The 27,971-nt window shown below is 46.5% G+C and overlaps 1 protein-coding gene across 6 annotated transcripts in view; it reads left to right on the top strand.

Moving 5' to 3' along the window:
- The window catches only part of SEC16A (SEC16 homolog A, endoplasmic reticulum export factor), a 1,467,667-nt gene that overhangs the window by 371,719 nt on the left and 1,067,977 nt on the right, over positions 1–27,971 (top strand). For all 6 annotated transcript variants that reach the window (XR_011268503.1, XM_069609587.1, XM_069609588.1 and 3 more), the window contains exon 9: positions 625–686. Coding sequence is in view for 5 of the 6 variants with exons in the window: in XM_069609587.1 (XP_069465688.1) it covers positions 625–686 (62 nt within the window). In the remaining variant the exon portion in view is untranslated. The remainder of the gene's footprint in view (positions 1–624; positions 687–27,971) is intronic.

The following is a 27,971-nucleotide window of genomic DNA, read 5'->3' as shown; positions in this document are numbered from 1 at the left end:
CTCCTCCTTAGAGCAAGTGGACACAACTTTTCATTTGCATGACACAATCCTCCTTTTTCTGTAGTTCACCATTAACCCTCCGTTTTCAGTGTTAACCTGTTTACAACTTCAAATTGATTGATCTTGCTCTAAGTAACAAGTCTCTGCTTTTTACCAACCTGATTTACCTTTGTAATAAAAACCCCATAGAGCGTTCATCCACCTATAGTTTGGGTACAAATGTGGATTCTCTTTCAGTAAGAATATGCCTGACCCCAAATGCTCCAGCTCAGGACTTGTTTTCAAGAGGACTGGAGCTGGGAAGTAGCACCCCATAAATCTTGCAATATTATATGGTTTTACTGCATTAGCTTGCATTCACTTTGCTCATAAATCTCAAAGGATGTGCTGGACTGTCCTATAATGCTGTAAAAAAAAGACTTCACCTTTATTTTGTTTCCTTATTGGACAGTTTGCAGGTATATAGTGTATCATATATTTTTTTTTTATTGAGATGCACTGCTCTTTTGTGCATTGAATGGTGACATCTAAATAAATTGTGCTGTTCAGAATATACGAGAATTAGGATTTTATTTTTGTTTTTGTAAATTGTGGTTTTTTTTTTTTTTTCCTTCTCCATTACAGACCATCCTGCAACATACTCCTGAACAAGAGGAAATGAGAGCATTCCCGGGACCCCTTCTAAAGTATGTTAATATAATTCAAGAATCCTTTTTGAAGTCTGGACAATTTGTTAATCTTCTAATTCTAATTGATATGTTTATGCTGATGTTTGTTGTCGAACAAGCTTTTTTGTAAAGTTTGTTCAACATGTTCTGATTTGATCATGTCTTTGTGGCCAACATGCAATGCAATAAGAGGATCACCAGCTCGCTTAACCCCTCCCCTTGCCACGCTCTTTGCCCCCTTGTCATTTGGATTGTGCAGAGGAGTGTACCCGGGGGGGTGGGGAGAACGGTTCAGGGTGGCAGGCACAATATTAAGGTGGGAGAGAAAGAGCGGGGGAAGCAAACAATTGTGGGGGGGGAGGAGGGGTCATGGGACTAGGCAAGTGCTAAGGGGAGGCAGGGGTTGAGGACCCTATGCTACGTGCGAGGATGGGTGGACCAGGCTAGGTGGGGAGGCACACCCAACCAGGCTGGTCGGGGGAAAGGGGGCCTGGAAGGGCATGTGCAGGTTTGGGTGATGGATGGAGGGAGGGATCAAGGGGACAGGTGAGCAGGGGTAGACTGTGCGAGGAGGGCCTTGTACCATGTAGGACTCAAAAGGGACCAGGCAGACGGTCAAAGCGACACAGGGGGTCATTATTGCGAAGCTTCTGGAGATCCGGCTCAAGACTGATAGGGGTGGGGGGGGCATTCCAGAGGGAGGTTCCTGCGGAAGAGAGATCTACCCGTCACTTTCTGCTTAGAAAAGCATCTGATCTGCAGAGAGTTAGAGCTGGAAGACCGAAGGGCTCTAGCAGGGAGGTATTTAGGGAGAGCGAGTTGGATGTAGCAGGGTCCCATGCCCCAGAAAGCCTTGTGGATGATGCAGAGCGTCTTGAACCTGTTCCTCGCAGCCACAGGGAGCCAGTGGAGAGAGTTTAGGGCTGGAGAGATGCAAACCCTAGGCTTGAGGCCAAGGATAGGTTTTGCAGTCCTATTCTGGATTAGTTGAAGGGGGCAAAGGGAGGATTTAGGCAAATTGAGAAAGAGGCTGTTGTAGTAGTTCAGCCTATAGAGGACCAGAGCTATGGAGACATTACGTTTCTGGGGGCATGTGAGGAAAGGGAGACTGCCTGTGAGGAGGTCCAGTTGGAAGTGGGTCTTCTTGGAAAAGTCTATGATGTGAGGAGAGAAGGTGAGAGAGGAGTTGAAGATGACGCCAAGATTTTTAGCCTCTCAAGAGGCTGTGCGGAGGGGACCCATAGAGGGCAGCCAGAGAGTAGGAGGGAAGGAGGGAGCGGGGGTCCCAGTGAGAAGGATCTTCGTCTTACTGGCATTAAGGCACAGATCATTAGCGCACCATGCCTGAATAGCAGTCGGGAATGAGAGAGGAGGAAACAGAGTCAGTGGAGGGAAGCTTCAAGGGGAGCTGTGTGCCATCAGCATAACACTGGAAGTGAGGAGAGAAAGTGGAGCTCAAGTAGGCCATAGGGGCAAGGTAGATGTTGAAGAGCTACAGCAAGAGGATTGAGCCCTGAGGGGCACCGCAGGTGGCGAGTGAGGTGGCAGAGTGAAAAAGGCACAGTTGAATCTGGGATGATCGGTCAGTGAGGAAGGAGGTCAACCACAATCCAGTGCCAGGTCTGTGATACTGAGCAAGTGCTATCCCACACCTTCATTAATAAGGGTCGCATGATTGACCGCGTCAAAGGCAGAGGAAAGTTTGAGAAGGATAAGAAAGGAAGGAGAGTTGCAATCCAGACTAGAGAGCAAGTCATCAGGAGCGCAGTTTCTGTGCCTCTGGCTGCTTTGAAGCCAGACTGGTGGTCGTGGCGACAACCAAAAGATTCATTTTGATGGATCAATTGGATGATGACCAGCTCCTCCAAGCATTTGCCCATGAAGGTGATAATGGAGATAGGGCGGTAGTTAGCCGGGCAGGAAGGGTCTGCAGAAGGCTTTTTAAGAAGAGGGTGCGCAAGGGAGTGCTTGAGTAATAGTGGGAAGGTGCCAGTGGCAAAGGAGTGGTTGCAGAAATCTGCCAAGGCTGGAGCAAGGAAGGCAGTGTTGTCCTTGATAGTTTTGGAGGAGCAGGCAAGCACATGTTTGGAGGAGACTTTCTTAGAGAGGACTTGTCTATTGACCTCATCCGATGCTATGGGTGAGAAAGAGGAGAGTAGGAGTGCTGGGGGAGGGGAGCCAAGGTAGGCCTGAGAGTGGATGAAGGAGGAGGGAATGGAGTAGAAGATAGTGAAGACAGGGTGTTCTGAGTTTTGGTTGTGAAGTGGGGAGGCCTGCTAGCACTATTATGTCAGTGGCTAGCAAGTGCTATCCCACACCTTCACAAAAGCCAAAAAGTTATTATCGGTCTCATTCTCATCAGGTTGAAAAATTGGACACCAAATGCCTTCCCGCATTCTGTCATTTTGGACCAGATTACCACAAGGATGGACGTAGAGAAGGAAACCCTCTCTGACTGTTCACCATGAGGTGAGAACGCTGGGGTCTACACTCACATCACAATTGTAATGTGAGCAGAGAGACAGAGGTCCCCGTGGACTCAACCCACTCTTTTGCATGTGTCTCATGCACGTTTGTATTTTGCAGCTTGATGCAAAATAGAGTTCCATGGCCTCTAAAAGGGCCATGCCACAAGATATTTGCCTTTTATTTGGCCATCTTGTCGTGTGGCCTTTTTTCTGTCAAATATGGAAATCCTTTTGCTGGGGAAAGCTTCTGGTTTACTAGGCAAAGTGTCAGTCTGTGTATCTGGCTGGCTTTGGTTGCTGGGACTGCCCTGGTTCCAGTCCACATCCATGCCAGAGTCTCTCTTGCTGGGCAGATGTGTTGGCCAGAGGCTGTCCAATATTGGATAGGCCATGCCAGTTTGAATGGTGCAGTTCCTTATCATTGGGGTGCTTGGGGGCGACTACAGCTTGAATCCTGGCTAAGAGCATGTAGGACTCGTGCAGTCATTTAACAGATCAGTGTTGGTGCCAAGAACCCTAGAAATAGGAGCATCCTGCTGAAGATCAGGAACTCCTCATTGGGAGCCAGCCAGACAGCATTACTTTAACTGTCACGGCGAAACCCTGCTCATTTGCAGATCTCCTCAAGGCCTTTGTTGGTGCTTAAACCTCTGGACTGGTGGGAAAAAAGTCTTGTCCCATACCTGAGGAGTCTTCCCCTGGGAGCCTTCGGAACTGGAACCATTCTGTGGCCAGACCAGCTTCAGATTGAACTCCCTCGCTACCTTGGTCGTTGACCTGAGTTGAGCCTTGGGACTCCGCAGATCCTCGACTTATGAAACAAGCCGCATTCTCCTGAAATTGCAGCTCTCCACCACAAAGAGCGGTCTTGTAAGAGCAGTTTTTGTTTCCGCCATGAGTCAACTGGCAATATTTCTTCGGAATACCCATAGCTGATTGCCGGCTGCATTGTGTCCTGAAAGTCCTCCGAGTCTAGAGGTACATGGTTGCAGCAGGGGCCTGGGTGAGAGAACCCACACCCAGGGGCCTGGGTGAGAGAACCCACAACTGGGGGACCTGGGTGAGAGAACCCACGACCGGGGGGGCATGGGTGAGAGAACCCCCACTCCCCACACCTCGGGGCCTGGGTGAGAGAGGACCTCCACACCCCAGGGCCTGGGTGAGAGAGGACCTCCACACCCTAGGGCATTGCGAGGGACCTCCACACCCTAGGGCAGGGCGAGGGACCTCCACACCCCAGGGCAGGGCGAGGGACCCTGAACCACAGAGTGTTGTAAGAGAACCAAAACCCAAAGCGACATGAAGGAACTCCCTTGGTAAAGAGCACCAGGAATAATAGAGGACCTAATGGAACTAAGAGTGACAAGACATTCACCCTACGCTATGCACCATGGGCCCTATTAAGAAAGGCCTACAGTGGTAGGGGGCAGAAACCAGCCATAATTCAATTGCAAGGGCATAGGCCTAATTGGATCTTTTTTTTTTTTTTCGTCTTTTGATAATAGTGGTAGAGACAGAACACAGGTTAGCTTAGGATTCAGGACCGAGGACCTTGTTATTTTTGTCAGGACATTCTGATGAGCACCCTTTGTAGAGTAGGACTAGAACCTTTGACTTGGGAATGTTGGGGGGAATTTATCATTTTGTATGCTTCATCCCCTCTCCTATTGAGACCCCAGCACCTTTTGCTGGACTTCTGGACCTTTTTCTTTCAATCCTGAATGAGCCTTTTTCCTCTCATTCTTTCTTGTGGGCTCTGTCTTTTGGAACTCTATTCTTTGTATTCTACTTGGGCTATGGAGTCTGTCTGCTCCATAGCTCTTAAAGGCATCTGTGTTTTATTACTGCAGCACACAGCTCCTTATGGGCAGTGTTGCTGGGGACCCTTGGGTTCCTCTTTTAAGATTCTTTTTCCGTATCCTCAAGTAACTACAGTTCTTAAAACTCTGTACTCTGAAAGATTGGCACACACCACCTTCAGTAGAGTGCCAAAGGGATACCTGGTATCCCCCTTCTCTCCGCTCCTGTGACTTTTTAGTCCCATAGACAATCACCTAGTTATGGCTGGTGGCAGTGGACGTGTTCTACCAACTATTATGTATTTATTGTACCACAGCCTATGTCAATATCCTCGGTAGTGCACAATAGGGGCACCCAAGTACCAACTTGAGGCCTCCCTTCTTGTTTCGCCATTACTAGCGTGGTTTTTCTTGATTATGCTCTGTTAGGCAGAAACCTGTGCCGTTCCCTCTGGGACCACTGCAAAAGATTTAGGACTACAGGTGTTTGACAGTAAACCCACTTGGTAGCAGTCTGTACCACACAGATTCACTTGGTAGCTGTGACTGAGCAGTCAGACTTCCCTCAAGAAGAGTTAGGCAGTATACAGAGCATTCACAATAGGTCAAGAGAACACAATAGAACAAGTAAACACTGACCAGGGCTTGGTGTAAAAGAGATATCATTATTTATTTAAAACCACATCTAGAAAAACACACAGGCACTGATAATAAGCAATTCAAAAACACGGTCACTAAAAGATATACACTCCCTTAAAAGAATATTAGACAAGTCTTAAGTAAAGCCCCACTTATTTTCAGACAGCGGTGAACGCCTAACGTAGATGGCACTCTAATAGTTCGGTTAAAAAAGGGAGAGAAAAGCAGAGAACAAATTGAAACAGATCCCAACACTTTTTCAAGAACACAACAAGAGAGGAAGGCAAAGTGAAACCGTGAAGTTAGAGTTCAAGAGCATCTAAACGAAATGTGTCCAAGGTCACACGGTTGCAGTGCACAAAAGTCTTGAAAAGGTTCAAAAAGGAGTTGGACCTCAGAAAGGGACCAGTTAGAGGGTCAAGGCGGCCAGCCCAGTCCAGAAGGTTAAGGAGTTATTACCTTGTTGCAATCTTTAGAAAGGGAGGCCTGGCGGACACGGTTCCTTAAAGTGGTGAGAACGCTCCAGCGGGGGCAGTTGTTCCTGGCAGCGGATGCAAGTCGGTGCTTCGTCCGGGGGAAGAGAGAATCTCGTCGTGGAGGAAGACAGGAGTCGGTTGCACTGCCAGGGAAGAAACCAGCCGCGAAGTTTCTCAGGTACAAGGAGCGGTCCGGTGATTCGCGGTTCAGTCGTGAGTGGCTATCCGGCCGCCAGGGTGCTTGGCATGGGCAGTTTGACCACAAACCGGGCTGGGGTGCGAAGAAAGAAAGGTAAACTGGTTGTGCCCACCAGTCAGGGGAAGAAGCCTCTCCAGCCGGGAGGTCTTCTCTGTCGTCGGGAAGTGGTGAGTCTGTTCTGCAGGGCTCCACCGGTGGTGTCGTCGTGGTAGGTCGGCTCAGCTTCTCCCTCATCTGATTCTCCGGTCCTGTGGCGACTTCTGAAGTTCCAGTCCCCAAAGCCCTGCTTTTATGCAGAAAACCCCCATTCACTCAGCCTAGATGTCACTCAAACATGCTAAGTCCACTTGGGCCAATCACACAAGAGTGCGACCTGAGTTACCAAGGTAACTCGGTCCAGGGTGCCTAAACCCCCTCCCACACCTCCTGTGGTACCCAGACAGAGTGGCCCCACTTTTGGAGGCTTCTGTGGAGAAGCCCGCCAAAAAGTGGAACAAAGGGCTCTACTTGGGTTGGAGTCACAGAAGAGAACACAAACGCCATTTTAGAATCGAGTCTTGGCAAAAAATACCAACCGGAGAATGAATATTAATTAAATAAACCGGCAGTATGTTCGAGGCTATGAGAATTAAATAATTAAAGTTGGTAGCCTCGAACAATGGGAAAATACCATAGGAAAATATTTGCGGTCGAATATAAAAAGTAGTTTCCACTGCCACCAGCCAAAACTCGATCAGGGGGGACGGAGACGTGCCCGCTCGACTAACAGACACCGGGGCAATTGAATTGCCCCGACCAGTACGTCCACAATATGATGGTTTGTACTGGTTTCTGTTAATAATTTGGGACTAGCAAAGCCAATGGAGACTTTACATGCCCTGGGAGACAGTAGTCAGTCCCAGCGTATGGAGTCTATGGTGGGGTGTCACTATAACACCCCTGTGTTACTGCACGGAGGGTGCTGTGTAACACACATAGGAAAAACACATGAGACGCTATGGAGTAAAGGACCCCATAGCCCATAAAACACATTACCAGTCAAAGGAATACCATTAATCATGTCCAAGAGTGGGAGGAAAAGAGTCTCACTCTTGGCAGGAGGAAAAAAACAAACTCCAGAAATCCAGCAAAGCTGCTGGGGGACTCACTAGGTTGGGAAATTCAGCCTAAAGAGAGAATTCTCCCTAACACGCCCTTCTACCGTGTGTGTGTGGGTGTGGCAGGAACCAGTAGGTATCCCGGCCTAGGCTCTAGAGTGTCTGGGCAAGCAGGAAGTAGAGGAGGAGTTGTTCACCACCCTGTCCTTTGTCTGCCAGAGTGCCTGAATAGGTCCAGCTCCCACAGGGAGTCTGGCTGTCCTGATTGGACTGTCAGACGCCCCTTTCTGTGAAAGGCTGCGAGATTGCAGAGGAGTGTGCTGGAACTGTATAAAAGGTGAGTCTTCTGGAGTGTGTAAAGTAAGTCGACCACTGGAAACCGAAGTAACCGAAGAAGTCGTCAACCAGAGACGCATGCAGACCCTTTGTAACATCGTGAAGCGATCACTGCTGTCCTGACCCTGTTTTCTATGTGACAGAGGAGTTCTGAAGACTCCTCCTTCCCTTTGTCTGGTGGGAACAACCAGTCCCAAGACTAACTTTGAAACAAGCCATCTCCCGAAGGTCCTAGAATCTTCCAGAGCAACGGAACCCAATACCAGGAGACCTGCGGCACATTTCGAGTGCATTGTTGTGGAAAGGCCGAATCCATCTAAATCTTTGAACTAGTAAGGACACTCCAGATATCCGATCCAATTCGCCCAGACCCCTTCACCAGATTGTGGGATGGCAGGAAGCGAAGATTGGCCAGACGATCTGTGTCCTTTGATGCTGCTGCTGGAAAAGGCACCAAAACTGCAGAGTCAACCTAGAAGTTGCTGATAGTCATGTCGCAGGTCCGAGACTGCTGCTGAGTGATGTTTTCTATTGTCCTGCCTTCAGTCACCAGACTAAGGAATCCGGAGGTTGGGTCCAGAGCTGCAACATCACAGAGCATCCAGCACAAACATTTTCTTCTAACCTGAGGTACTGTGGAAAAAAAGGTATTGCTTACCTGATTCCAAGAAGACTCTCCAGAGCGTTGGAGTGCACGTAGTGATGTCCATTGTATAAACCATTGAAAACGAGTGTCCAATAACGGATAATATGATAACCATGTCTTTCCCCTTTCTAAAATTGCTACAAATGTAACCGCAGACGCACACAAAAGTGAAAGTACCCTTTGAAGTGTATTATCAAGTATTCCTAAGTGTTGTACCGTAAACATCTGAAGTATTTAAAGTGATTCTGGTATAAATATAATAAATATATACTTGTTATACAATTTTATAAGTGCTTCTTTGGTGTGCCTGTCTAGCTAAGATTCATTGTACTCACCTACAGGTCACATCTTCCTCTTAAAATAAGCCTGACTGCTCTGTCACTCTACCAAGGTCCCGAGCTAGTACAGACTGATACGAAGAGTTGGGGATATATAAAAACCACTGGGATAGCTTACTAAAGTCTTACTACCAGGAAAACACCCCTAACAATCCTTCACAGCTTGGGGTTTTCAATCGGTATGAAAGTGATGCTTCCTTCCCTCATGGGACAGAATTTAAGTCTTCCGGCAGACAATGTATCATTTCAATAGCAGAACTCTGCTGTGTGTCTGATGGTTCCAGAGGCTTGCAGGCCGTACTGCCTCATACATTCTGATCATGCCCTTGGCCAGGCGGTGTAGAGACCTTTGCTGATGCATCTATCCTCTCATTGGAACAAACTGTCAGATCATCATGTAAAATGTCCAGAGTTCTCATTGTGTGGACCCTAGAAGAAATTATCCTCATAGGGACTACTTTTCTTCCCCCTTTTTCTCAGAACTTGGTGAAGACACTCTTCCCGCTCCGGATGGGAAGAGTGAGGGGAGGTGGGGGACTTCCTTGACTGTTCCAGAATGAAACCATGCCCTAGTGAATGGCGCATCATCCCCTGCCGTGATACATATGCTGTAAATAGACCTAACCTCTGGCATTGCTCTGAGCAACCCTCCAGACCATCGTTCTTCACCTGCCAAGCCATTAAAAATGGAGGAAAGACCATATGCAAATCAGGCTTGGTCCCGGCCCAAAAGGGGCAGTCCATCCCGAACTGCTTGGTCACATCCCTTCTGCACGAGACTACAAGCATCCCAAACATGTTTCAGCCTTGACTGATTTGCATATGGCTGGACCCCTATGGCAATGGCATAGACGGGTTAAAAAACAGTGGTGTGGAATGTTGACCAGAGCATTGCCAGTGGTTAAGATTTATTCAAAACCTTCCACCCATCATTTTTTTGGTTGTAGTTTTTCTCCCTATGTGAGAGGGTATGCCCAGACGTGGGTCCCTTGCTCGCTGCGCCATAGGGAACCAAGATGCACCCAACTGAGGAGGCATGACAAGGCTTAAACTTGTCGGGGGTTGCTTGGATTTCTGTGCAGCAGTGACCTGGCCTAGCAATTCGGGTTGGGCTTCTACCATTGGTGGCAGCACCTGGCTGGTTTGCATATGGCTGGACGCCTTTTGCAATGGCGCAGACAGGCTAAAAAACTGTGGTGTGGAAGGTTGCCCAGAGCATTGCCAGGGGTTCAGATCTATTAAAAACCTTCCACCCATCCCTTTTTTGGTTGTAGTTGCATATCTGCAGCCTGACTCTGGTACGGTCTTATTGGCCCTGACGTACATGATTATTGGGCTGGCTTCTTCTATCGAATGGAGTGTTTGTTTCACCCCAAGTCTTGGGTCCTCCTACCACAACAGGGGGGAGTGGTATTTTAACCTTGCCTTCCATTGCTGAACTTGAGTAGCTGTTTATGCTGACTTGGGGATTAACTCAATGTCTGTCAGTTGTGCAGCAAGTAGAGACTCAACAAGGAGGCAGTACAACTACAAATGGCTCAGGTTTTCCATTGTGCCATATCTAAGAGTACCAATCCTCTTAGCGCTTCCTTGAATGTTTTATATTCGATATCCTACTTAGCTGGCACACAGGCATTCAGATTCAATCCTGCAAGCATTACTTTTTAGCCGTTTACCTTAACTTACCCCAACAATATTCATTAATGAAAGAGAAAAAAGACACTTTGATGGCTATCTTCATCTCTTTCCACCTTTTTGTCCAGTGTGAATTAAGCATGGTTTTCAAAGCTATTATGAGTAAGCCTTTTGTACCCTTGTCATCTTGCCACTTGGACGTTCTTAAGTAGGGGACTTCCTTCTTATTTGCTAGAACTTCAGCAAGAAGGATAAGCAATCTTCAAGGTCTTTTTTTCAGAAGATCCTAATATCACCTTCCATAAGGATGAGCTACTCTTTCAAACAGTTCTATCATTCAATCCCAAGGTTCTTTCAGATGGTCATTTAAATCAGGAAATTGTTCTTCTAATCTTCTATCCTAGACCTCACATTTAGGAGGCATTACATAGTCGCTGTGTGGCAAGAACCTTCCAATTCTATCTGGACAGAACTAAATTGTTGAGGAAATATGATAGTCTTTTCATAACCTATGTGGACTTTCACCTGGGAACAAAGCGACTAAAGGTACAGTAGCGGCAGGCCAACTGTCGATGGGGGAATTGTTGGCTGCTTTAATGGTGGAAGTAGTGAACTGCGTGGTCTCCAGGCAAAGGGCTCGCAGTATGGACTCCTGGTTTGGTCCAATTCTTCAATGCATCTATTTCTACAAACACAATACCAGTGAATTGGTATACTGAGATTATTGCACCAATTTTTAAAAAGGGAGATTTAGCAAACCCACGTGCCTTCCGGCCTATCGTTCTTTTGGACGGTACATCGAAATTGTTTGCAGGCATTTTTCTAAAGAGACTGCAGGAATGGGTTTATGAGAACAACCTTCTTCCAAACACGCAGATGGCATTCAGGCCAAGGACTGGCACTATTGGCCTGAATCTCTATTTGATTTTGGGCAAATATGTCAAGTGTCATGACAGGCTTGCCGGAATTCACAGGAGCTGATGCCGATCCCACAGACTCTCACCGGGAGTTCCCTGCTCAACTCTATATTCACAGCTTAGTCGAGAACCCCAAGAAAGGGAAAGGGGTAGTGGATAAAATAACAAACGAGATACAGCAGACTCGACTCTCAACCTTCTGGCCTGTCTCTGGTATCTGTAGCAGAAATACACTAGGTTACATTTACTCTGGATAGAACATGTGCACAATAATTACATCAATAACTGCTATTCTGCTACCTATTATGCCTCTTCTAAAGGCTTAGAGGCGTGGCATTGCTATTTTGAATATTTTCAAGAAGAACTGGCTTTTATGTACTCGGAAGAATAGTTGAGGCAAACTAGAGTTCTACATTAAGTCTCTACCAGGAACTGTATTGGGAATTAGCTTTCAGCTGTGGCAAGCTGGAGCAAATGTCTCTTCTTCACTCACTATGCAAGTTGAAAAACAATGTCTTTTCCTTTCACTCACAATAGCTGGCTGCCCATATTGTCCTTCTCTTCTCTTACTATTGCTATCAGTTTTATGTGTATTTACAAGTTGCAAGTTGTGCTTTAACTGAAGAACTGTAGTACTTAAACAAATAGAACTCTCTTGTAAAGATTTCCTCTGTAGAGTGTAGTCCTTTTTCTATTGCCAGCACGTCTATTGAATGAAAAAGACGTGCAAGCGTCTGTGTCACAATTAATTCACCGCGTATGCCAATGCTTCTTAAGAGACTGTGCACCAAAAAATTATTACTTCATTTCATTTTACACGCGACTCAAGAGGCGCCACGCACTTCCTGTTGCATGCGCACACTGTTCCTTTTGAAATGAAGCCTTGCACGCTTTGTAGTTAAATCATAAAGAAACTCGCGCCTGAAGTTGTGAAAGTGGCCATTCCCCAAAATACAAACCCAAAATTTGAAATAAATGGACACACCCAAGTAGGGAATGAGACCAGGAGAGAGATTGCCAGTAAAACAAAGTATGGTTTATATAATAGTAAATGAGGCATGCAGAGGACTCTGCTGCTCCGAGAGCACTCTGCACAATACAGAAACATAACATTTTTAACCACAATCTTCGTCTTCAATAATGATTTCTAGACGTTTTACATGGTACCATTTCATCAGCTTGTTTAACTAATACAGTATGCGCTATAAGGTGGCGGCGCTGCTTGATTGGCTGGTGCTGAACTTGTTGCTTCTTGTGGCATGTGGGTCAGCTCGGCTCATCTGGGAGGGGTGAAGGTCAGGTTGAGTCCACACCCGCAGTCTAACTAAGCTACACAATTATTGACATGCAGTGATTATCATAGGACATGAACTTTACACAGTATATGTAGGGTTGGCAATACATTTTAGGAAAAAGCATGCATTCTTGCCCTGGGCCTGAGTGGGGACAAGGGCAGAAGGGTCCAGGTGCCTTATATGAAAGTGCCCTCCTAAGATTTACTGTCATGGTGCCTCATGGTTCAAACAAATGGATTGATAGGTGTTAGTACAGGGAGAATATATGATCGCTCTGGATTAGTTATATTGGGGGCCATCTAGGTTGGCCTGCGTGGATGGGTTCCACCGTCTGTTACATGAAAGAAACGCAGGGCGCAAGGGTTATACAGGCAATGACTCCTAAAGGTGGGGTGGTGGTTTGGAGGAGGTGGGGCAGATTTGTGGAGACAGATTGTTTTCGCAGGCCAGGCTTCGGCACGTTCACACACAGGGCAATGATCTCCAAGGAAGAGAAGAAATACATTGTCAGTTTGCAACAATTCGCACCCAAGCTTCCGTGAAAACACAGCTGCGGCACAGACGGGGGAGGAGGAGGAGGAGGAGGTGGAGGTGAGCTGTACGCGGCAAAGGGAGAGAGGGCTTACTAGAAATTACAGTGCGGCCTAGTAAAAGATGGAGTCTATAATAATATAAAATGGAGTCTGGGGACGTACGAGATGGAGTTTTTGTCATGCAATGGCTTCGAGCTCCATTGCCAGTAGCCCGGACCCAGTGACGTCTCCAGCAATTGAATGAGCATAACTTCTACTTCATATGAAATGTAGGGGGGGGTCAAGAGGACCCTTACATTCCCCCCTTTCGTTACATCTAAAGTAATGAAGGGACTAGGGCCCTCAAACATTTCCGTTCTTCTGCCTCCAGCACTAATTCATCCCAGGCAGGGGTTCCCTTGATTGGCATCCACGTTCTACCGACAGATCTCGGGCTTTGCCTCCTTCTGGCATATTCATCAGGGGTGGAGGTCATATAAATGCACCCCCCTTTCCCGGCCAAGTCCACCCATACCTCCTTGTACCATTCTAATTCATGAGGTTCCTTAATTGTGGTATGGTGTAGGTTGTTGACTCTGTCCCCTGTGTTATACGCCGCGGTCCTTCGAAATTTAGGTTCAGGGCTTTCTCCAGTTTGTACTTGGGCATCTCTTGCAACCTGTAGTATCTTTGCTGGGCTGCCCATTGTCCCCTACCATCATCATTGCACTGTTGGTGATTGATTTTGCACAACAGGGAATCACAACCTGGCACACACAAAAGATTAGTGGAAAAAATACTACGATGGGCACCAGTAGATTCATGACAGTCCCAAGCCATGACGGTACCCATTCAAAAAAAAGTGCGTCGAACCAGTTGCTATACTGTACACCCCCTTCATTGTTCATCCTTTCTCAGAGACATTGTACTGCAGCTATCACATGTGATAATGCTCCATTGTCTGCATCGGCAGAAGACACGAACGTGCAACGTGCACTCCTGATTTTTCGGCAAACACCACCGTCCATTGGTGTGAGTAGGTTCAACACGTATTCTGCATGGTCATCAACCTTAAAGTGAGTTCCACCTGATGACGTTGAACCCTTCTTCAGTGTCGTTGGCCAGTTGGATCAGTTCCCAGCGAATGATCTGGAGCCATTTGGCGTTTGCTCAAGCTTGGATACTTGGAATGAGCGATGCAAAAAAAGTCTCGACTGACGGGAAAAGCTTGAATTTGTAAGGTATTTCCGCCAAGAGTTCAGAAGAGTCTGTGGAGATATAATTCAAGGCTCTCCTGTTGTGCAGCTCATCTTCCGACATATACGTTATTCGTATGGGGTTCTTCAGTTGTTGCCTGAAGTGCTAGAGTCATCTTGGCTGGCACCCTCTCCCCTTCGATTTGGCTCTCAGGAATTACCATCCGGGCAGAATGCCGCGTGGCCAGGGCACAAGTGCCTCTCCATGACGGTGGGAGGTGCAAGTATGCCTGTTTGCCGCACACCCAGTAAGTGTCCATCAAAGCTGCTGTTCCTTTTTTCATGTCAGGCAAGATAAGTGTCTTTTTGCAGTGTTTGTTTGCGCCCATGGGCACTTTCCCTTCTCCGTGGAAACACAGTATTGCAGTTCATGTTGGATCTTGATTGGCTTTTCGAGAGCTGCTACTCAGGTCAGTTTGGCGATGTGCTGAGACCAGGTTAGAGTGCATGTTTTTTTAACTCGCTGACATTTTTTCATTAGATAGTCCTCACAATGCTTCTGCTTTACACATGACTGTTTCTTCTTGCCATTTATTTTCTGGGAACATTGTTCCTTTTATGACTGAAAATTTTTCTTTTATGCAGAGCACTTCTTGTGTCTTGCTGTGGCAGGTTTTCTCATTTTCAAGCATTTGTAACGAAACACTGTGTGCTTGGAAAGTACTCTGGATTAGACACAGTGCAAGATGAATAAGACACTGGGCATCCGCAATAGGTGTCTCTTGGGGTATCAGGATTTTAGGTGTTCCTGAGGCGTGGGGTATTGAGGAGCACACATAGCAACTTTGATTAGTTGCTTGTTTTGCCATGGTGCTCATTTCAGCGTACCATTGATTTGATTGGTCTGGGTGGCGTGGGTCTTCTACTGCATCGAGACCAAGACCATGGTATGCATCATATCTTTTCTGCCCGACCCACGTTTTCCTCCTTCTCCCCCGTAGGTCATTATGTACCCTTATTATCCTCTGGTAACGAATGGAAAAAAATGCCGGCAACCATTATTGCACCTTGCTCGTATCTTGGCTGCCAGTACTGCGAGGTTGGCTGGGTAAGCAGGGTGAGGGTTTGAGTTCCGAGATGCATGTAATTGCCGCTTGAGGTAGGTTCTGCAGTTGTCTGTACATTGTGGTGTGGCAATAGTAACACATCAGGAATTGATTTGTCCTCATTATGCACATCCATCTCATTATTATCATTATAGAGTACTGAGTATTCAACCAAAGGTACCTTAATAGTTGTTTTTATGCAGAGTAGTGCGGTTTGTGGAAACATTGTGAGCCCAAATCAGTTTAAAACCATCCCATATCAGGTGCGTTCCCTCTTGTATCAGTTTTACCTCCTACCCCCTTCTTTTATCCCTTCAACAATAAAAGAAATTGCCCAGTACAGTCCTAAACATAACAATATTGTAGAGAACACAATAGCAGTAAAACATAAGCCACCCTCATAGTAGTAGGCTCTAGTGGCAATAATATTTCGCCTATTGCTAACTACACGTGTGGCGCTGTCATTGAGGGCCCTTCGTTCTGCCATGTTTGTACCTATTTAGTGAGATATAACGGGTTAAGTACACATTCATTTGTATAAGTTTACTTTTTATATGAGAGACCTGTAAAAAAAAAAAGAGAGAGGAGAGAGACCAATTATACTATACATACTTTTAGGGAACTGAAAGAGGGAGGCCGATAGGAAGCAAATCACAAATGCACATTTTGTCTATTATAAAACATCACAATATTTTGCTTTTTCTGTAATAAGTTATGTCATTTTCACATGTTCCTATATATACACATGTTCCACCCTTTTTACCCCCGGTGTTCTTTTTCACTCATTAATTGGTCACTTCCGTTAGGGTACAGCTGTGCTTTCCTGTCTCTGCTCTTCCCCTTCTGGTGCTGTACTGTTGTGTGCTTTTTCGTGATGTCGGAGAGATACATCCAATATTTCAGGCATTTAACTTTCACTGCAGATGATGTACAATACACTACTTCATACGGGCTGTGAAATCTTGGAGAATTCAATCTTCTCACAAAGCTCCTGATATACACCCATTCTCTGGGCATTAACTCTGCATCAGGACTATCTGCTGCTGCAGCGTTTGTCGGTCTCAATTTCCCTTGTGAAGGGGGTGCAACCTGTTTTGCTATACTTCTTACTGCACGTGTGAGTTTAATCAAATAATCTGTGATTTCTTCACCCAGTATCGTGGCTATTCTATGTGCATCAGATGTCCTCCTAATTGGAGAGATTGGTGTTTGCATACGTCTACCTGTTACTATCTCGTGTGGGGACAAGTGGTGGTCTTTACTTGGCTGTGTGCGCAATTGAAATAGTGCCAGGGGTAGGCAATACACCCAATTGTTCTTAAGAGTGTGACACAATTTTGACAGCCTATTTTTGGAGGGCGTTGTTTTCTTTTCGACAACCCTGTTCGCTTGTGGGTGGTAAATGGAACATAACTTGTGTTTTATTCCTAGCGGGGACATCACCTCTTTGAAAAGAACATTTACAAAGTGGGTCCCGTTGTCGCAGCATATGACATCACAAATGCCCTATCGTGGGAAAACCGCTTACTAAAAACCATGCGGCACATTTCGCATCCGGGTGGGTGCACGGCCCTGCCTCCACCCAGCGTGAAAGGGGCAGACCACCACTATGAGATATCTTGCTCCATTGCACCTTTCCCCCATGTCTAAATAATAAATATGCAATTCACGGAAGGGCACGATGGGGCGGGGCAATGTTCCTCGTAGTGTTCTCAGTCATACCAGAGTTGTATATTTGGCATGTCGTGCATTCAATAGTCAATTTTTCTGTGTTCCTGCAACTGTGTAACTAACCAGTCTTCCTGTATATCTGCTATGTGTTGTGTCGCTGTGTGTGCTGGGAAGTGCAACTGTTGAAACGCAAGCTGCAAAAGCTCTAAGGGCATTACTACTTTTCCTGTGCTATCTTGGCGTCATAGGAGGTCTGTTGCTTACTGCATGCACCCTCTTTTTGACCACAGCTTTTGTTCCTCAATCGGGGCTCTTTTCTGTAAATCAATTATTTGTGAAGTTGGCATCGAGTTGTATCTTAATTCTTTTTCTTCCTGCACACTTTTTTTCAATACATACTCTATTTGAGGTTTTTGAAAATACGCTACCTCTTTCAAAGCGGCGTCTGCTGCCACGTTTCCCAATGATATTACGTCACTGTTATTTGTGTGGGCCTGGCGTTTTACCAAGGCCACTACCGATGGTTCTGCTAATGCTTGTATGAGTTATTTCAAGAGTTCTGCATGCTGCACTGGTGATCCATTTGTCCTTCTGAAACCCTTTCTTCCCCACCTTAACAACCCACTACACGAATCTGTGTATATCGTCACGGCGCATCCTTTTGCTGTGTGTAATGCTTCAATTAATGCTACAAGTTCTGCCGCTTGTGCAGAAAAATGCATCGGCAACTGTTTCTGTACCAGTGTCTCATACTCCCTGTCTTCCAATCTCACAACTGCTGCTCCCACATGTTTTTCCCCTGTTTCTGGACAAATTGAAGCTGACCCATCGACAAAGTACACCTCACCCTCCTCTAGGGCATTTCATTTGCTTTGGGAATGTCATCACCCTCCCCCTCCTATGTGGCACATTCATGATTTTTCATGTCCTCTACTGCCCTTGGTTCTGTAATTAATGTAGCTGGGTTTAATGTTTTGTAGTGCATAAAATGTTGGAGCTAGAAAGTATAATCTCATAAGCTGTTGCGCTTTGTGTTGTGAGTGTAGACTTAGATCTTTCAAGAATTGCAATTAAGGAGTGCTCAACGAACAATGTTACCGAGCATCCCATCACAATCCTGGCGCTTTTTGTAATTGCAAAGGCGGCGGCCACAAGGGCATGTTCGCACGCGAAGTGTCCTTGCATCACAGCGTCAAGCGTACCGCTGTAGTAAGCTAGAGATTTGTGCCCTAACAATGTCTTTTGGGTCAGGACCGCTGTCATAAGGGTCCCATCACAGTGTGAGAACAGGTAAAATTCCCGTTCATGGTCTGGCGTGGCTAGGGCTGGGGCGGTGGAAATGAGCTCTTTTAATGTGTCAAAAGCAGTGTTCATTTATTGTGTCCATGTAATTGCTGTGTTTTTCTCGCTGCGCTTCTTTTAGTGCCTGTAACAAGGTCCTTGTGTATGCTGCATAGTCTAGTATCCATGCTCGGCAGTAGTTCCATATGGCGAGAAACTTCTGCATGTCTAACTGTTTTGGTTCAGATTGTTGCGCGCACAGCTGCTGTTTTATCGGGAAGTATGTGCTTGCCATCTTTTGATATTAGCTGCCCCAGGTATAAAACTTCTGCTAGGCAGTACTGCAATTTCCCTCTGTCCACTTTTACCCCTTTTGTGCCAATAGATTTAGTAATGTAACCTGCAATGTTTGTACCTCCCCACCCCCGCCCTCTCCCCAGGGTGAACGCTGTCAAGTATTGTGAATCTGGGTCGAGTGGTACCAAGAAAAAAGCATTTTTCAAGTCTACCACTGTGAAACACATGGTGGATTTTGGAATGCTGCACAAAATGGATGCAGGGTTTGGGACAAGGGGAAACTCCTTCTGTATGATGTCATTAAGTGGCCTTAAGTCCTGTAGCATCCTCCAAGCCCTGCCCTTGCTTTTTTAATCGGCCAAATTGCTGTTACATGGTGAATTTGATGATACTATAATGCCTTGTTTCAATAATGCTTGTATCATTTCTTTTTATTCCCTCTTCCGCTTCCCTTGACAGGGGATATTGTTTTACATGGGGTAATATTGCCCCAGGTTTGAGTTTTATCTTTACTGGCGTGACCTCTTGTAAGAGTCCTACATCATGGGGGTTAGTCGTCCATAGTTTGGGGGGCACCTGTTGCATGTCTTCATCAAAATAATGTGGGGGTGCACTGACAATGGCCATGAGGGGATTCGTTACTTGTCTGTGCTGAATCATTATGGCGCAGGGCATGCACATTTCCATTATTATCTCCCCATCCTTGTCAGTGAACAGCTCTTCATCTGTTAAATCATGTAGTGCTACATTGGGGTCTATGATATGATATATGATATGATAGGTTATTTATAACGCGCTTAATACCCAGAGGTTTCTAAGCGTGGACCTGGGGATCGAACCTTTGGTACTCTGCGTCGTCTTGTTTCTAAGGCGAACACGTTGACGCTGACCTATCCTCCTATGCATAGAACCGTTCGCCACTCGCATCCATGCGTGTCCAAGCCTATCACTGCAATACGTTTTGCCGACACCTGCACACCCTGTAAATCTAGGGACATCATGGTCCCGGGTACCACTTCAGGGGCAGCTATGGGGCAGAAAACGTCGGAAGGCATTCGCCATCCCTGTTGCGTTATTTCGGGCACTACTTTTGCCAAAACCTGTATTCCATACACAAACATGTCTGCATCAACTAGCACTCTCGAACTGCTAGCTCATTGGCAATCGTGTTACTTAATAACATTGCTCTGAGGGGGCAAATCCCTGGGGTCGAGCACACTATCCCTCTTTCAGTAAAGGCGATCAACATATTGAGCTTGCTAAGGAGGTCCCTCTCCAGTAAATTGATTGGCGAGTCTTCGTGGTACAATAGGGGTGCTTGCACTGTCTTCCCACCTCCCGTAATGTCTAGATCTGTAGGGTATGGAACCGTGACCATAGCCCCAGAAAAACCCTGCGTCTCCAACTTCCGGTCTGACAACGGAAACGATTGTTCCGCCCCAGAGTCCACCATGAAGATGATCTGTCTATTACCTATCTCTGCCCCCACCAGTGGTTCCTCGTCTGGACGTAGGGTAGTCGATAGGATTGGAAACATAAGTGCTCTCTGTGGGCTGTCCTAGTCTGGGTGTGTGTTTGTCTACGGGAAAGAAAAAACATGTTCTCCTATCATGGCCGTCCCTCGAAAAGGTGCAGGCGCGTGCCATTGGCAGTAGTGACAAAAGGATTGCTCTGTGTATTTACCTTTTGGTTCCAACGTGTTAATCGATGCTGTGTCCCTTGGGGTGATGCCCTCCGCTCCTGTATCTGGCGGGTAGTGACCTGTTCTTCTTGTCTATGTGCACCCATAGGGGCTGCCTGGGTGGGGGTGACCATACTGCTGTTCGTTGTGGAACCCTGGTGTATTTTGATAGTGTGCCATGGGACGGGTGCAACATTCCCTCGCAAAGTGGCCTCACCTCCCACATGACCAACATACTCCTTGTACCCCCCCCTTGGGGTCCCTGTCCACCATGATCCCCTCTTTGACCTTGGTACCCACCTCTTCCAGGTCTTCCTTGCCATTGGGGTCCTCCATACTGCTCCTCTCCTGTCCATTGTTCCTGTCTGTTTGCTGCCCACGTTGCTGTCATTCTCGCTTATAATGCTACCCTCCCCTCCGTCTCCTAGTCTGTCTGCGGGGAGGGCGGCTGCTACTGCCGCAACCTTCACCAGTTTATTTTGTACAAGCTTTGCTTCATCTGCCTTTTTTGTGCAATTTCCTTCTCCCTTTCCTTGATCCTCCTACAGTGGTGCATTATGATGCTTTGAATTTCGGGCCAACCCTTGGCTTCTATCCCGGTGATTTTGTCCAAGGCCTTCAGTACCTTCTTCGGGAGGCCTTTTTGATAATAAAATAAGAGGGAGGTGGACTGGTCCCAAGCGGTGCCCGTCTCCGCCCTCCACATATCCTGCACCGAAGGATGTAAATTGCAGCATCTTCATCTTCCCCCATTGTACATTGCATTACTGAATGCAAATCTGGAGTATCAGGGAAGGTTCTCCACAGTGCATCCAATACCTGTGCCCGCACATTATTAAATGAAGCCCCATCGTGGCGGTCACAATCTATTGTCACTCCCGGGAACCCTTCCTTCACCCACACTCCGTTTGCCTGGTTGCCCACAGCAGATACTAACAAGCTTTTAACATCTCCTATTGCTAGTGCAGTGTTTTTCTCAGAGGCATATATCCACTTAGTTGCACTACCCAGAAAGCGGGGGCAGCGTCTTCAGCAAATTAGCCTTATCCATTAGTGCCCAAGGCACATACTGAGGGCTTCCCGCCCCCTTGTGAATGAGGCATCTGCAGGTTTGATTTCCCTCTCCCCTTACCTACCTTTGTTCCCTTTTTGCCAACGCCATTTGTCCCATCCTTTTCTCAACCTCCCCTGCCACCCTTCGTCGTCTTCTCTCGGGGGCGTCCGCCGTGGGGATGGTACACTGGCTGCCCATGCCCTTCCTCCTATTCGAGATCACTTCAACATTCCTCTTCCCTATATGAAGCTACACTACATTGTCCTGTACTTACCTGCTCATCTTCTTTCTCTATTCGTATTACCTTGACGGGTGCTCTATCAACTCGGAAGACTCCTGACTTCCATTCATCCTCAGCTATGGCAGAGGAAGTTTTTGACGGTGGAGGCGGCAGAGTTTGCCCACTCCCTGGCAGAAGCTGTGACCTGTTACACAGTGCTCTGTCGCGTTAATCTGCTTGGGTAGTGCTCATTTGATTTACTAGATCCTGAGTGAGGCGTCCTAAATGTACTGGGGGTATGTTCGTTTGGCCGTATGGACTTTCAGGGTTGTAGGGGGGGGGGGAGGGGCTGTTGCAGGTGTGGTTGGTGCACTCGGCCGGGGCACATACATTGGGTCACTATATCCTTCAGCAGGTTTGGTCAACAATGGGTACAGCCGTTTAGGTTCTTCCCCCTTACCCCCCCCAACTCTCTTCCTGTGTTGCTGCCACCTGAGGTTGCACCTCTTTGTTTTTAGTAGGTGGTACCTCCTCAAACATGTGCCAGAGGTCTAAGACCTCTCCTATTTTGGAGCGGTTTTCCCTTGTATTTGATCGATAGGTATGTTGCCACAAGGTCCAGTAATATCTTCAAAAGACCCTCCTTCTGGCCATATTTGGGACGACCCATCCCCCTTGATTTCCATTAACCATTGCTCATGATACATTAGCTTTTCACTGTATAATGGGAGGTGTTGGCATATGTGCAAGATGTGCGTATCTGCTCTTATGTGTATTCACTTATTGAGTGCGTATATATGTATAGATGTCCCAATCGCTACTATCAATTCTTATTTTTTTAAAATTCTGCTGGCACAAAAACCTTCTATTATATACATTGAAGCATTGTGATCACACTTTTTTAGTCAAATGTATCACATTTAATAGTGATAACAAATAACCAAAGAACATCAAACATTTAACACATTGATGTGACACACTGACGTACCCTACTCACAACGAAGAACATAAAACATATACCTGTACCTCCCTTATTGCTCATTACCCTTTGCTATAGAACCAGAGTCCTTTCCCCTTCATTCCATCTTCACAATCACCCCTCCGTGGTCCCCGTTAGGCCGTCCTCTAACAAACTTTCATCAAGAATAAAGAAAGAGAATAACGAATATTTTTCGAGTTTTCTCCATATACAAGACTCCCACTTATTTATTTTTCATCCTCTATAATCCTGTACTGGTCAAGACAGTACTACGCGGGGCCACTTTCCACACCTTTTCGGAGCTAGGTACCCGTATCTCCTCTTATTCTGTCACCTTATATAAAATCCTAATGGTCATATGAAGGAAGAAAGAAAACAAGATTGCTCACTCATGCATGCTCTAACACACAAATTGTTCCCCATTACTTAATCTGACTCTGTTCCCATTATCCTTACCCCTCCTTTAAATTTCCTCGCGATCAATACTCACGTGCCCGTGTTGATACGAGAACCTCAGTGCGCGATCTATCCACAATTGGAGTGCCGCCACCAACCAAGAGCCGGATCTGGAGGGCTGCAAACAGTAGTGAATGGGGCCATTAAACCTATTTTGCTGTTGATCCCCACCTGGAGCCTGGGAGGCTGAATATATGTTATGCCTTCCTTTGGCCCATTAGATGTATCTTTCACCCCAACTCACCAGAAGCGTAGCCTGGATTGTGTAACAAGTGGGTCCTGGAGCTAATGTAGTAGGGCTCCCACTAAGGGGAGCCTGAAGAGAACTGGGTTTGTTCTGTCCCCAGCCAAATCAGTAGGAGCTACCGAGTGTAGCGAGGGTGAACGAACCAACCAAGGTGGGTTCAGGAATCAGAGGGGTTATCCCCCAGAGAAAGATTTTTAAGATGTCAAAATGGTGAATTTTCCAGTACTTTATGTGATGCATTAGGTAAAAAGTCACACATTATACAATCGGTTTTGTAGGGCAAGACATGTAAAAAGTCATTTAGATGCCATGTCATCAAAAATGCACAGGAGCATTTTCAAACACATTTTCATAATGCCTTTGCCCACTGTATGCCAGTACTCTGCAAGTGTAAATAAAATTTCCATACTGCTTGTGCCCAAACTCGTCCATTCTGCCAGTATACCAACATAAGCAAATACCATGGTGCTTTGCCCATGATGCCAGTAATGATACTGTAACAAAACTGTAACAAAACATGTTCATGCTGGCCATGCCAATATATGCTGTATCCCCACGAAGAACATGCTCCTGTTGGCTTTGCCTTAATGCCTGTTAAAAAATAAGCCTTTGCTGGTGAAGAGGGGCTGGTGGCTGGATGCACGGAAAGGGCTGCTGAACTCGAGAACGCAGTGTGACAGCAAAAACATTATGCACCTTGGACATGACTGGCCCAGTGGAGTCCGACGTGGTCGGTGTGAACTCTGTCCAGACAGTACGTCATTGCCTACACTGTGCTGCTCGGGTATAGAAAACTAGAATCCCCCAGTGTGGGGAACCCTTGCTTTGGGATAGCGTCCATCTGTACTACTGTTCTGATTGTGTGACCAATCTACCTGGGACACTTAGCTCACCACCCAGCTGATATCTCAGCCGAGGACCAAGGAGGCTTATAGGCGTGTGATCCAATTCCTGACTAAATCACCTAGCGAAGGAGACATACTGCTTTGCTGGGGAAAGGGGCCAAGAGAAAAAGCGGGTGGCCACCATATGAAACCATATGAAACCCATGGGGGGCGGGGGGGATCCCCAAGTTTTACCGAACGCATTGAACAAAGATCTGATCCAGTGTTTGTAGGACCTGCAGGAGAAATTAACGTCTTCCTTTCAGAGCCAATTCATGGAACTCAACAAAGAGATCAAGCAATCAACGAGAGAACTCCAAAGTAGAGCTGGGAAAAATTGGAGTGAATTGACACCACTAAACGGGCGCTATAGGAGGAAGCTGAAACGCAAGACGGACATATAAAACTTTGGAGCAGTTGTTGAATGTAGCACACAATCTGGATATTCAATGCAAGGACTTGGAAAATAGATCTTGTAGATCCAACATCCATCTTAGAGGGGTCCCCAAATCGGTTCCAGACAACAATCTTAAACACGCGATACAACTTTGATTTGAGGAACTGATAACTGATCTGTCAGGAGATTAAATTGGCATTGATCGTATCTAGAGAGTGGGACCGAAGAGAACGGAACCTGGGGCCCAACCGAGGGATATTCTAGCAGCACTAACGTCATACAGTCGGAAAGAGCAGATCTTGCGAGCGGCTCCGTTAGCGGGACATGTTACTATCAATGGAGGGGAGGTCCTCCTCTTTCAAGATTTGGTACACTTCACTGTGCTGAAAAGGAAAATGGGTCTTGTAACAAGATGTCTCACTCGGAACAATATCAGGTATAAGTGGACCTTCCTGTTCGGCCTGTTATTCATGTGGGAGAATAAACCGAGGTGTATAACCATGGCACAAGAGGGTCTGACATTGCTGAGGATAGAGGATGAGGGGGACATGTCCGCCCCAGATCGACATCCTTTGGGATGTTCAAGAAAGACTCTGGAGTGAAACCATGTACTGCGCAGAAGAAAGAGAAACAAAGATGGAACTTGAGATTTGGCTGTGTTGTGGGGACGACTCCAAATTACAGGGAGGCTCTAACGTGGACATGGTTCTAGCAAGCTAATGGAAGCTTTTCAATGAATGGGGATTGTGGTGCGAAGATTGCCTCGGAGAGGAGGCAGAAGGTGTATGGGGTGTTTGGAAAATGTTTTTCTTTTTTTCTCTGAATGGGTACGAGGGCTGTGGAGCGGATGCTCTGGCTTGGGTGTTAAGTTAGTCATCCAGGATTGCAAAGCAGGGTGGTAGATCACCCTTCGGTTACTTGGGGTTGGGGCTTGGAATATGGTCCTGGTTGGAAATGGGAAATCTTCAAGATCATTAGAAATTATGATCCGACCTGGGCAGTCATGGAAGTTGGACCGGGCTGGGTGGTTCTGTTTGGGCGCAGAGGAGATGTGTTCAGAGGATATTCAGGTTTTTTGTCTCGTCATATGCCATGCTGTCGGAATTGTAAGAGCATATTACAGGGGGATGTAGGTTCTAATATTGTATCCCAAAAGACTGAGTTACACATTTTGGGATTTTGGCTGTTTGTCCCCCACACTGCCTCTAATGTATGCAGGGGACACCCCTGCAACGCCCACAGCCCATAATGCCGAACTGGAGGTGCGGGGGACACCCCTGCACCCTTTTTCGGTATTATGGGCTTAAATCTTATTTACTATACCGAATGCGCTCTAAACGTGCATTCAGCATTTTAGCTGCAATCCCATTACATGTACCTAGCATTCAAGTGTATAATGTTTAACCAAAGGGGGATGAATTCCCCCATCAAATGGAAGAGGTTGGAGGCGTAGTTGACATGAACCAGCGTTGATATGCTGTTTTTACAGGAGACACACATCAGGAAGAAGGATAAACGCCTGATAAAGCGGAAATCATAGTCTCAGGTGATACAGGCCAATGCGCTTGGGAAAATGGGTGGGTTCCTTATCGTGTTCAAGAACACAGTGCAGGTTCAGTTGGGGAAATCATACATTGATCCGGAGGAACTGTATGTAATGGCAATTGTTCACATAGACCACTCCCATTTTACCAGTGTCTGTTTATGCTCCCAATTCTGGGCAAGATGGTTTTATGCGGCAGGTACTGACCCACTTAGAGGGCTTTGCAGAAGTTGAAATTTTGCTGGCAGGGGATTTGAAGTTAGCTCTGGTTTCTCCAAGAAGGCAGGAGTATGGGGACTCGGGCTGGGGTGCTAGGTCCGACATCCAGATTGCTGCAGAAATTTGATCTTATGGCCCTCCAGGACGCATGAAGAGCTCTCGGGGGCAGTGTTAGGGCATATCTGTATGATTTGCACTTCCACAAGTCCATGCCCAGAATAGATTACATCTGGGTGTCGGCCACTATGGTGGGCAGACTTAGTGACCTAGAATTCGGCTTGTTCTCCCTATTTGATCATGCCTCTTTCACGGTGATGATTGCGACACCGGGGAGGAGTTGCTTGTGCGGGTGGAAGTTTCCTTTTAAGTTCATGAGTTACAGTGATTGTGAAAGATATTGGCGAGAAGGTAGATATTTTAGAGATGATACACCCGACATTAGGAGGGATATCCTATGGGATTCTTTCAAGGTGGTCATACGTGGTGAATTGATAGCAGCTAAAGCTAGGAGGGATAAGCAATGGCATACAGTAGAAAAGGAATTGGAAGAAAACCTGCCTTTGCTGGCTAGCTGGTAAGATGGCTCAGAGGGTTGAGCCCTCACTGCTGCAATCTTCGTGTGAACTGCAGGTCGCAGGTTCAAATCCCAGCAAGACCAACTCAGTCTTTCATCCTTCTGAGATCGATAAATGAGTACCAACTTTGGTTGGGTGGTCTTTTTGTTTTTTTATAAATGTTCTCTATACAGTGCTTTGGGGAAAGCACTATAAAAATACATTATAACCAAATATGATACAATCATGTTATATTTGTCCTCTAACGCCAGCAAAAAATAAACAGTGCCTTGCGGGCTGCACAAATGCCCCCTCCTCCCCCACTCCTATGTAAGAACATTTAGCATGATGACCTTAACACCAGTAAAACAATGCCATGCCACATTAAGGAAACATGCCCTCCCCCATGTAAAAACACTTACCAAGCCCGCTTTATCCTTAATGCAAGTACAAACTTCAATGCCACAGTAGTACCCAGAAAGCCCCATCATGGGAAGAGGTCCCTACCCCCACTCCAACCCCTACTTCACACAATCACACTCAAGTTGGCTTTGCCCAAAAATGTCCGTAAAACATGCCATGCTGCGTGCAAAAAAATGTTCATGCTCCAATGCGCGCACCACGCTAACACACCAATACAGTTTGTCATTCACACGAGCACCCAGAACATTAACACTGCATTCTCAGTCACACACAAACTCGCAACACCCATGGACACCATTCACACTGCTTTCATTCATATGCATGCACTTGCAGATACCCCCTTGCATACAAAAATACATGCAAGCACTTATACACCCTCACATGCATGCCCTTATACATTCATACATCCATACACACAAACCTTTTTTTCTTACCTATTTCCCTCTGCACCATCTCAAGGCCTCCCCTGTCTACACCTCTGCATCTCATAGGCTATTTAGTTAAACAAAGCAATGCTAATTGTTAGGAAAGATTTCGTAATTGTAGGTAATTTTCCTTCCATGTGGCAACCCCTAAACTGTTTGCTGTTGTTTTTCACCTTGTTCTTGACTTTGCCAGAGAAGTGCAGCCTTCTGCCGCACTCCTCTGGGCTTTCGCTCCTTTCTTACGGGGAAACTGACATTCCCTTAAGACAGTCAGTACCGGGGAACGCTGTTTCCCGTAGTTTCTTTTATCATG

The sequence above is a fragment of the Ambystoma mexicanum genome, chromosome 8 (assembly GCF_040938575.1).
Source record: "Ambystoma mexicanum isolate Mex_15411 chromosome 8, UKY_AmexF1_1, whole genome shotgun sequence".
Lineage (NCBI taxonomy): Eukaryota > Metazoa > Chordata > Amphibia > Caudata > Ambystomatidae > Ambystoma > Ambystoma mexicanum.
This window is presented reverse-complemented; position numbering and strand designations above follow the sequence as displayed.